We start from the raw sequence: 12,118 nt of genomic DNA on the forward strand, positions 1-12,118 counted from the left end.
GGTCTCACTTGAAAAATATACCGAGTGGTGCGCGCCAAATCGAACTTTTTTGAATGTGAGCGACAAGGATTTAAATGTTGTCAACCGGGCCTTTATCTATGCCCACATAATTTTATACGATTGATGAATCAATTTTCTACTTGACTGGCACATTAAATACTTGGCCCTTGATTGTTTTTGCCTTAATTTTTGTTGCTCAACAACAATATAGCGACTCGTATGATGGAAACCCGAGCTTAGCCCACTTAAGCCCCCTATATTTAAATAGTTCAACTACTCAAGGTAAATGGCGGAAAATATTAACAATTGTACATTCTTATAGATCCATCCTATCCTTCCCTTTAACTTGCCAAACCCCACGAATCTTTCATATGAACTGCGCTAAAATGATTACCCCCTTGGCTTATAATAGGTTAATAGTTCTCCGGCAAGCATTGAAACCATATTGCTTAATTTTGATGTTCCGTCAAATATAATAAGCTACATAGAACAGTTAGCCATGCCCACATAATTTTATCCCATTGATGAATAAATTTTCTACAAGATTGGATAAATTTTAATCCTTGCTTTTATTGTATTTATTGTAAATAGTTCAACAAAAAAAACAGTCGCTATGTTGCGACTCTCTTTTTCAAAGTTTTACTTAATTTGCAAGTTGGCTGGAAGCCCTAGGTCCTGTCGAAGTACAAATTCGACGATTAATATTACATTTATTGTTAATAACTTCATACTTTCAGACACCCCGACGATCGATGCCCCGCCCTAAAAGTAAATATAGTGGATTAGGCCTATTGGAGATACCACTTAAAAATAAACGCGCCAAAAACTCGACCTCTTGGGTGGTGTGGAATGAGTTTATTACCATAAATAAATAAATCCGGTCCCGCAAGATTGCTGAAAGCGTTGGCCAGCTCAACCTTTAACTGAGCTCCGACGTAGCTCTATCTGGTCCGACGTACACGGATCCCTATGCCTCTCCGACCATACTCCGCTAAAAACTTGACTGCTGTTTCGTTAACGGGATAGCCAGATGCTAGCAACTTCGCCATAAAAGCAGGATTTGCCTCAGGGAATATATGTAGAAGGCTTAACTTCTTCCGTGCTTATTTGTTTCGGTTTTGTTTCCTTGTCCGCGTACTTTGCAAAGGCGTAGAAGGTTACCGGAGAAAATAACTTTCCCAATCTGTCAATGGTCGAGAATTAGCCAAAAATGTGTCATACAATTGGTGGTACTTATACTTACTTTGCCTATTCATGCTGAAACTCTTCGGGCGAATCATCCTCTTCCGCTTTTGGCAACTTGTCCTTCGTTCGTTGGGGACAAGCGCGTACCTTAAACTGGTGTCGCCTTCGGACCTTGGGTCCTTGTAGAAGGCATTATGGTAGTAGTAGCCTGGCATACTCATCCATAGTCTTTCGCTCCATCTTCATCCGCAGCTTGGTCGCGTTGCACCTCATATGGCATAGCCGGCAGGTTCTCTATTGCATTTTTAAAGTCTTTAATTTCTAAGCGGTCTAGCGGTCTTAAGTCTAGTTACTTAATTTCTTCGATGGAGCCATTAAAGCTCGATTTTTGGTTCGGTGCGCGAAAATATCCGAGGCACGGCCATCGCAGAGCAGGGCGGCCGATGCAAAGCTGTGGGAAGGTGGAGTAGAATATTGTTAGTTTAAGAATTTGGGCAGATATCGTGTCTTTCCACTCACCTGGTTGATGGGACACTGAAAGTCTTCTGGCCGCTTGCAGCAGTCGGCCTCATTGTGGACATTGTCTCAGTTGTTAAAGGTGGTACCATGGTAGATCAGAGCCTTGTCGCTGCCCTCGGCTGACTGTCAGCTGAAGTGATCCGCCGGGCAGTCCTTTCGTCACAGCGCCAGAAGGCGGATATACAGTCGTTCTTTATGTCACTACTCCCGCCACTTAAAATTATCTGTCCGGATAGACGCCGTAGTTCTCCTTGCCCTCCAGTAGCATCAGAGCATCAGAATCTGGCACGAGCATACGTCGTGAATACTGCGTGTCATACCCCGCTGGCCATGCAGATGTGGAAACACTTTGTGCGACTGTGCAGACAGGTGTGATTGCGCTCCTCTCCAGTCCGGTCTTATCGTCCGACACAAATCTCCCGAAGGCAGAGACCTGCGAGATGTGCATGGAAGCACGGATTTTTCTGTAAAGGGGGAACAGGAGATTACAAAGGTCCAAAGGTGTCCAAATATTGGTTGCTTACTAACATCGATACGCATGGGATATCGGACTGTTGGTCTAAGGCCAGAGTCGTGACTTCTTCCAGGTCCACATGCTCATTGCCATCGACTCGGGCCCGAATGATGGCCTGATGGCTGCTGATATCTGTCCAGAAGAGCAGACGCTTCGAGGCTTCGGCGAGTTCGCCCAGGAAGCTATAAGAGGCAACGTTTTAGAACACAGCTGAATAGGGAGAGAGAGCTCCACCTGGGCACGGATAATCTTGCCGGACACCGGCAGCAGCTAATTCGGGCAGTCTGTCGTAGCTGGGAGGGATGCAGGCCACGTCCTTAGCGAGGCTGCGGCTCTGGCCAGTCTTGATCAAAGTCCCCGGTGCTCCAGTCGCTCCAGTACACGTAGTCCTGATACAGGGAAACCGCGTGGCGCTGCTTATGGAGTCCGAGGCGACTCTGTTCAAGTACATGCACCCGCGACGCGTCTCGAGGACGAGGAAACGCGGCTTCTCCACCCCCCTTCCACAAAGCACGACGGCTGCCATCCACGCGGGTGATCTCGATGAGATGAGCCTCCGCATCGGACCGACGCGAGAACATGCCCCATTCCCCACGTCTTTCCATCGCACCAGACGCCAGAATCCTGAAGAACCCGGTGTCCAGATGCCGTCCAGGGTCTGTTCTTTTTCCTCCTTTTTCAATTCGTCTTCTGGTGGCTGAGGCAGGGAGTAGTGGGCCACAACTGCGCCAAAGGGCGCCGCTGGTCGTTTCGGCATCGCTGCAGACTCTGTGGCTCGACTTTAACTGTAAATGCGAAGAAGGTGGAAAGCACGGAATAGCCGAGGAACTGCGGTTGTTTTTGGGAGTGCCCTCTGACAGGATTTACTGTTATTCGAAGCCACTGTAGGCAGACGCACAAGGCACTTTTGCTCATACAACAGTAGCATAAACAAACGAGTATCGTTCCAATTGCTTAATTTCTTTATTCCGTTGAATATTACTGGCTCGATAGAACATTTAGCCACGCCCACATAATTTTATCCGAATAATTAAACTATTCTCAACTTGACTGGCTTATTTTAAACACTTGTTTTTATTGCATTTTGCGTAAAAAGCGGTTTTAGCGAAACAAGTCAAGCAAAAAGCAAGTAGCGAAATAGGTTAATCAAAACAAACGAAAAGGGAAATTCGTTCATATTGCTCAATTTTGATATTCCATTGAATAATGCTGGCAAACTAAATCTTTCAGCAATGCCCACATAATTTTATCCCATTGATGAATAAATTTTCTACACGATTGGATAGTTTTTAATCCCTGCTTTTATTGGATTTTGTGTAAAAAGAGGTTTGAACGGAAAAGTTCGACAAAAAAAGAGTCACTGTGATGCGTTTAGGCCTTGGAATACCCTATTTTGTTAATTTTATATGAAGATGAAACGTGATTTATAAAGAAATTTTCTCAAATTGATATTCCTTAGAAATATTCATGTACATTATTAGTATCTTGTATATATTTATGTCGATCCTGATACCTACTAAGCCTTGGAAGACAAACGTATTCACAGTTCTATAACATCCATTTCCCCCAGGGTATGTGTGCATGGAGTTAGCAACATTTGTGCATGGAATGGGACTCATTGTTGCAATAGCGAAACTGCGGCGAATCGGGTATTGCCTATATTTCAAGCTATATAGATTTGCCCACTTAGCATTATTCCATAGATAAATGCATTTTCTACAAGATTGCTTCTTTTAATTACCTTTATGTATTTTATTTTGACCAAAAAACGGTTTTCAAGTAAATGTTGCCGCAACTTTTGTGTATAGAATGCGCAACATTTGTGTATGGAATGAGACTCATTGTTGCCAAAGCGAATTGCGGCGAACTGCGGCGAATTCAAATTCGATTCAAAAAAACGACCAATTCCTCATATTCTTTGTTCCGTTGAATAATACTATCTATATAGAACATTTAGCCATGCCCACTCAATTTTGTACGATTGATGAATCAATTCTATACATGATTCGAAATACTTGCATTTATTGGATTTTTATATAAAATTGAAAATTAAATTAATAGATTGAAGAAAATGGAATTCGTCTTCTTCTTCTTTTTTCCACGAAATTTTCATGTTTTAAAATACCGGAAAATACCGAATATTTCCCATGCTCTCCAAAGCGGCGAATTCAAATCGATTCAAAAAACGACCAATTCTTTTTTGTTCCGATAATACTATCTATATATTTAGCCCTACCCACACAATTTTATCCAATTATTGAACATATTTTCCTTGGGGTTCGTTAAACTGACCAACATGGCAGTACACGGATAGATCGTTTTAATATTCCCCAATAGTTGCGGCATATTCACTCTTAGAGTACGATTTGAGAGCAAAAAATTCACTAAACCTGCGTATGGAAGTTTCTATAACATTTGATCTTAAATATACCTTTTAAAATGAAGTTCAAACAATTATATTTTTGCACTTAACAGCTCTTAAAGCGTAAAGTTAACCGCTAAATTTGAAATTACTCCTAATACAAAGCGTGCTGTTAGGCGCACATGTTAATCGTACAGCTGGAGCTGTTAGGTGCAAAGCGAGCGGTTAAGATTTTCAAACATCGTGTACGCATCGTGCAGCTTATTTTCTTCACACACCTAGACTATGGTGGCACACTTGGTACTAAACGATGCCTTTGGTTATTAAAACGGTCAGAAATTGTATTCTTTCACAATCTGGCACTGATATAGTTATACTGATATAGAGGAATTAATAAGGATGTTAAGGGACATTTTGGCCTTTTAAATTTAACAGCCATTTCAAATTTGAAATGGTGTTTTCCTTTTGAACCTCGTAGGCTCTCTTCTGGAATAAAACCGCCATTCAAAAACACAACTTTTAGCCTGCTTTTATTTATATTTTATTCATGATGCATAATATTAAGCTTAAATAATAATATTTAATATATTAAATACAAAAGACAGCATTTTGCGCTTACAAAATTTGTGTTCCTTTTTTCATTATATTCCCTAAGTACAATAATCGATGCAAAATCATGGTTTATATACACATACATAAAACAGACTTACATATTATACATCCATACATATGTATATTTATGACTATATTTGCTGTTTAAATCGGTTTTGAGCAAAAAATTCATACATATTTACAGTTGAATAGAAAATATTTAGAATTTCTGCATTCATAGTCTTTAGATTTTACATTTTTCAATTGGTTTTTCTTGGTGTGTGGTCGTGTGTGAGGAAAGTGTTTTGAAGATGAGAAAATACTGTTTTATGGGGGAGAGAAAATGAATTGGTGAGGGTAAAGTAACAATGAGGGAAGGTTCTTTAAAAGTCAGTCTACCAAAATGGAAAGTTCGTGGATTTATGAAATCTAGATGTTACTCGTAGATAGATGATAGCGACAGAGAGTGTGTTTTTTTTTTTAGGGATAACTGAGGTATGGTATTATTCCAGCTATGGGGCATACATATATTGGTATATAACTCCTTTCTATATAGTCATTTTTATCAAGCCAAAGTCATGGCACAACAATTTCTTTCTTATGTTTTGAAGATTTTCAGGATTTGTATTCCTCCAAATTCCAAAATCCAGTTTCCGCTTCCCTCCTCCAGTTTCCATAGTTTTGGCTAAACATTTAACAACAGCAACAATTATTAAAACAACAACAACAAATAACGGTTAACAAGTGCAAGACGGAACTGGAACGAAAAAGCATACAAGAAAGGATGATTAAAATTGGAATTTCCCATATAGAAACGCATGATTTTATTCTTACCTTGCTCTGTGCCTGCACAGATGTCACGCTAGACCCACAGTGTCCCCTGTCCCGTGTCTCGGGCCGCTCTCATACCACCTGCACTGTGGCAAAGGCACTGAAGGTGACCTTCTTGGGGAACTCCGGACCCGGGGAGCCGCGTGTCTTGATCACCGGCTTCAGGGGCTGACGCGGCTTCAGGGAGAGCAGTCCCGCGGAGGCGGCCAGCTCCCTGAGGCGCTGGGAGAAGCCCGTGCCGGAGCTGCCAGACGTTGTCATGGTTGTTGTCCCGCCATTGCCGTGATGCTCCAGTCCGGCACAGTCCAGGACATCGAGTCCGTTGTTGGATCGATATACCTGTGCGGTGGCTGTGGGATAGACAGCCAGATTGGTGCCGCCGCCGCCGCCGCCCGTCGATGACGTGACGGATGATGATGCCGTTGCCGTGGCCGCCGCTGCCGGTGTTATGTACCTGCAAGGAGAGAAGAGGTACCGGGATTAGTCAGCCTGCTAATTGATTTATTTTGTATTTGACCAGAGAAACCAGAGGAACAGATAGGCGCACGTGGCAGGTGTGAAGAGATCAGAGCTACAAGGGGAGTGTCATGTCCCAGCAAATCGCACACAACTGCGAACTCTTTGGAGGATGAAGCTCTGCCTTTGGACAGCAGATCGGACCATTTGCCTGGCAACAAGATCTGCCGCCGGCTGTGCAAAAACGAAAAACCGTGCTCCCATCAATTGTTCAACTTATTTATTCATAATCCATCAAAATATTCATATTTGTATTGTCCGTTGTCCGTGGTCCGTGGTCCGTTGTTTGCTGCTCTTGCTCTTGCTGCAACACCGAAGACGCTAATCAATTTGTTTATGAACTCGGCTTTGGGCTACTTTGAGTACATAGTTATATATATATATATTTTTTAAGGCTCTTATTTTGTTTGAGCTGGTATTGTGCAAAAATATATATGCAAATGAGTTCACAAAACAGCAGCTTTTTTGGAGTAATTGTTGGGTAAATAAAGTGTGATGAAAAGCGAAGGCATGATGAGGCATCAATACACTATGGTTTGATCTTTCAAGAGGCATATCCCCTGAAAGCATAGGGGAAACTTCCACTTGGCAACTTGGCATCTCGAGATTCAATTGGAATAACCCATGAAGTGGGCTTTGTAGGGCTCTCTTTATTTGGGTTTACGATTGGGCTTAATATTTGCATAGTTTTGTAACATATATATGGGTTATTTCTTTGAATTAGAGAGTAGTTTTATTTATGTGAAGCTTGTAATGAAAGCTGTGCAAATGAAGTGCCAGGAGGGAATTTAAGAACCCTCCAATGTCATATCCATATTTAATCCCTGAGATACTCTTTCTGCGGTTAGAGTATTTCTAAAACATAAGCATTTAATTGCCAATCGCTTGATCTTTGCGGCTTAATGACTCTTGTTTTTACTTTTGTATTCTTTTTGTTGGTATTCGCCATTCGGCCTTATTATGGCAATTATTTTGGCAATATAATTGGATCGTTTGATGCCAATCTGCAGCGCGTTTTGCCCTTAAACTGCAGCTGGAGTGCACTCCAAACGCTGCTAGAATCTGCATTAGTGTACGGATTGCCTCGTGCCAGAAGTTCCTCAGCAATCGACTGTCTCTTAGGTGGAGAACAGAAATCAATTGAAAAAACTGGCTGAACTTCAGTTGTGGTTTGTTCAGCAGGTCGGACTTTGATTGCGATATGGATCCGCTCTGAAAGATCTTAGTGGGTCACAGTCACAGTCAGAGTCACAGTCAGTGCCGCAGTTGGAGTTTGAGTTAAGAAAATCTTAATTACATTCATTAAATTGGTTTAGCCGACGCTCAATGGAGTTTATTGGCTTCAATGCTCGCATTTTCATGCCATTTACACCGTGTGAATTATCTTTGGGTTCGAGCCGCGTTTTACTGCGGGTATTTTGTCTATTGTTGGCTGTTGCGCTTTATGTATATATAATTAAGGTTTTATCAGTTGGGAGTTGCATACAAAAGGCATTTTTTGGTTGGATCTTTTTTTTTTCAATCTCCATCTCCATCTGCGTTTCGTTTCGTTTTGTTTTGTTTGCTTTTGTTTTGGCATTGAACTTTGCTTTGACTTTGAGGCTTTTGAGGCAGCATTCAAGAAATCATAATTAATTATAATATTATAAACATCTTCATATGAGTGTGTGAGAAAATCATTTGCAATTTTTCACACAATTTACACTTTTCGAAGGGGGAGTTCTTTTTTTGTTTTGTTTAAATTTGTAGCAATGTCAAGGGAAAGTGCCATAAAAGGCTGTAAATTGTTGCAATGGGAAGGGTTTTTTTCCCATGCATTTCTATTATTTTCAACTGAAGAATTTCCACTTAAAGATTTTGTATATTTTTCAAAGTTTTAATTGGGTTTCACAGGGGCATCTGCATAGACCTTAAGATATGTAAGGGATTCACTTTTGTGTCGATTTGAAGATGGGCTACAAGGCCACAAAACAACACAAAGAATATTTATCATCGAACAATACGATTTTTCATTAAAAGGTTTTAGAAATAATTGTAATCTCCACCCAAAAGATGTCTTTCGAGACGGCTTTTTTGTGGTATTATTCCCTTGAAGGTCTTGGGTTTTATTCCTGCTGCCAGTCAGTCATCTCTTAGCCAGATTCCCATGCATCTGCCCCATCTTAAATCCAATTAAAACGCATCGAAATTGGCTTAAAGAGTTGCTAATTTCGACCCAATTCTCATCGCTAGTCGGCGAGTGGGGGACAGGGGAAGAGCAGGCCGCCCGAAAGAGGGGCGGGGGGCGGGGGTGGGAGAAGGGAGGCAGTTAACCGGTTGAGCTAATAAATCATAGTTGACTTCGGATTGCCCAAGATGTTTGATTGTTTGCTTCCCCCTTTTATTTTTAATAGTATATCATTTTCAATTCAAGTTCAGGCAGCGCATAAATTTCAAAAACCGATCGACGGCTAGAGGAGGTTAGGAGGTTGAATGATTTTCGGGCAGATCAAACCGAATGAAACTGATATGAGATTGGCAGCTAATTTGGGCTTGATGTGGCAATCAGAGCCGTTCGTGTGGCATCCGCACAGACAATGTTCGAGTGTGTTTCAATTTCGATGTCACGAAGTTGTCGGAGATTTGACAAATTGCCAAAACAAGTCTCGGCCCCTGCCTCGGCAGCCTCTTAAATCTTTATTGGCCAACAACGCGGCGACATTAGGCAAATGTCTGGCTTTATAATTTGTCAAATGCACTCGACATAAATCCATCAAAGCGGAATCGATGTAGGAGCAAAAACAGCAAACAGCAGGCAGCAGGCAGAGATTGCATAATAAATTCAAATAAAAAGCATAACAATAAAGAAAAGGAATAAAAGAGGGGATGGCCAGGCAGGTGCGATGCAAAAAGAAGCACAAGATAGATAAAGAGAAGACGGAGAGGCAATGGAGAAGAGAGACAGCTGCTGCCTGGCTTCTAACATAATTACATATTTTTACTGTTGCAGTTGCGGGCTTCGGCAAGCCCCTGCAACGAACCCCTCTGTCCCCCTCCTCGTGTGTGGCATGTTAAGCAGCTGCCAGCCCCAGAAAGTGGCAAAAGAAAATATATTATAAGTAAAGAAAACAAAAGAAGCGCCGCACATGCGCAGTTTCACATCCGCATATGCACTCACTCACACACACACACGCACGCCTCTCCCCCCCCCCCCCCCCGCTGCTGCATTGCCCCCTCGCACTCGGTGGCAACATGCCGCTTAACAATTGCTTCATTTTGAGGCAAATGAAAAGCAATTTTGATGCCACAATTATCCAGCCAAAGCCAAAGACGAAGACGAAGCGAGTCAAGCCAAATGCCAGTGCGAGTTCGTTGCTTGAGTCTTTTGTTTAGCATACGAAAAAATATTCTAGACTGGAGACTGCAGGAGAGATCTGGCGACAAGTGTTCCAAGGAAGAAGGGACTGGTGGGCAACAGGTGTTGCCTGGATTAGAGACAGAGGAAATTAATTGCTGTGGCAGCACAGGGACAGCTTTATTCTGATTTATAATACGGCGAATAGTTTGCTTTGGTGCCTTGCTCAACAATAAATCAAACGTAAAGCAAACAACTTCAGGAAACATTGGTAGCGTATTTTAAAAATATAATCCAAAAATATAATGACTGAAAACTCATGTGGCTTACTCGAACCATCTATCTAAACAGATATTTCTATGGATTCCCGCGCTAAATGCTCATCAGATTTTATGTAAAGTTACTCACCGTCAAATCGCACCGTTTAATGGTATGTGCTACAAATATAGAGTCATTCCGTAATACTTATGTGAGTAACAATTTCTAAAACAGTCCGCAGCTCCATCTGGACAGTACCCTCTAGAGAGTATTCTCTCGCTTCTCGACGCGCTCACACCCCATAAATTAGAATCTTTTTCTCCGGCTTTTTTTCGTTTTGATTTTGCGTATTTTGTGGTATAATTTATTTGGCATACTTGGCATCGGATCGACTGCTGACTGGTTCCAGCACGGCCCATTGTCTGTTGTTTGCCGCTTTCCTGCCTCGCACACGAGTAATATCGAAATACAAATATATATCGCCTCATTTGGCTGGTTCAACTCTTGACATTTGGCCAAACACGTTTTGATTGGGCTTCGATAGTATCTCGAAATAATATTCTAATATTTTGTGCATGGGCGTTCTCCCTTTTGGCCGAGGCGGCGCTTGGCGGTGCCATCAAATGTCAAGGTTGCAGTGGGGCAGAAAGGCGCTTCACAGTGTGTTTCCATTTGCCATTTTGCAACAAAGTAAAGTAAGAATTTCTAATTGGAACTGGTGGGAGGAGGGGGGAGGGAAGCATAAAACCCAAATGGTTGCCTGATTGTTTGGCCAGTCAACGCCCCAAAGAGCCTTCCACTGCCCCAACCATACAGAGAAACATATATGATGAGAGAAGATCTTGAGTACTGGGTGAACGAGAGAGTAGCTGCTATACCAAACCTCCTTGAGCCTGATGTAGTAAGGATACCGATTGGTTTACCGAAAGGACATTGTAGACATAGAGATCATATTAGGAAGCTGTTGATTCTGCGACTTGAAAGAGGAATATATTCCTGAACCACAATAGATTCCTTCTTCCCTACCTTCCACTAAGGAAAACCCTTAAATCAGCAAACCTGCTGCTCCTTCGTTTGGCCAGTGCTTAAGGGAGCGCCTTAGCAAGAGGTAAATCAAATCTTTCCCCATGTCCAAAGCTCTTTCATTGAGGTGTCGGGGAGAGAGGCCTTGTCTATTGTGCTTTCTGTTCTGCTCGTCTGATCGCCCATCCGCCTGTCTCCTTCTGACCATTGAAATTGTTTATTGAAATGGACGATGAATGATTGAAAGTAACTATTAGTTTCCAGCCTCTGTTGTTGTTGTTGCTTGTATTGAATTTTTTCTGTCGGAAGCAATTTACAAATTGTTTTGCCAGACAACATTTTCTGCTTTATTTTGTTCACCTTCTCTCTGTCTGCTTCTACGGCTTCTCGTGCTTCCCCTTTGAGGCGCTTTCTGCTAGAAATTTCTTTGAGATTTTTATTTACAGTGCATGTAAAACTGCACTGCTTGATGGTTTCTACAGTGAGTGTGAAACTGGGGATTGTTTGTTGTGAAAAGGACTTCGGCTAGGACTAGACTGTAGAACCAAGGGAGATTTATGCCCCAGAGTGGAGCTGTCATCCATCAGGCGGTGTCCAGCCAAGAGAGCTGTCTGGACACGAGAGAGTCTTTCACCAGACCGCTGTCTTTGCTCTACAGCCTTATTAAAACTGTTGCTTAAATTCCATCAAATCCAAGCAGCTGGAAAAGCCATCGAAGATACATATGTATATGTAGGTACATATGTATCTAAGCCACAACCAGTAGTAGTGAAACAATTTAATAACGATGTATAACAACAATAAAGAGCAAGTAAGAAGCAGAGAAAGCGCAGAAAGTGGCGCCGCCATCTGCGGGCTCCATCGAAATAAATTATAAATTGTTGAAGGCGTTGCCGGGGTGATAAGAGGAGAGTGATTAACACTAGGAAATTAACGAAATGCTCCATAGTTAATAAGAGCAGGTGGATGGGGTGGGTGGGGTGTG

General features: G+C 42.1%; 1 protein-coding gene and 1 long non-coding RNA gene across 2 annotated transcripts in view; both read right to left on the reverse strand.

Annotated features, from left to right (window-relative positions):
• Positions 1-1,387: 1,387 nt before the first annotated feature.
• Positions 1,388-1,723, reverse strand: LOC6591458. Its single transcript, XR_003408380.1, has 3 exons — positions 1,705-1,723; positions 1,539-1,636; positions 1,388-1,479 (listed from the first exon to the last, which is right to left on the reverse strand). It is a non-coding gene; the product is annotated as an uncharacterized LOC6591458 (long non-coding RNA).
• A 3,614-nt stretch (positions 1,724-5,337) lies between these two features.
• LOC6591423 overlaps positions 5,338-12,118 on the reverse strand; it is a 57,494-nt gene continuing 50,713 nt past the window's right edge. The window contains exons 2-3 of the mRNA XM_026993542.1: positions 6,006-6,456; positions 5,338-5,928 (exon numbers count right to left, since the gene is read on the reverse strand). Of these exons, the coding sequence (XP_026849343.1) occupies positions 6,075-6,456 (382 nt within the window). The 3' untranslated portion in view covers positions 5,338-5,928; positions 6,006-6,074. The remainder of the gene's footprint in view (positions 5,929-6,005; positions 6,457-12,118) is intronic.

Source organism: Drosophila persimilis, unplaced genomic scaffold, assembly GCF_003286085.1.
Source record: "Drosophila persimilis strain 14011-0111.01,24,50 unplaced genomic scaffold, DperRS2 tig00000000-arrow-pilon, whole genome shotgun sequence".
NCBI classification, from domain to species: Eukaryota; Metazoa; Arthropoda; class Insecta; order Diptera; family Drosophilidae; genus Drosophila; species Drosophila persimilis.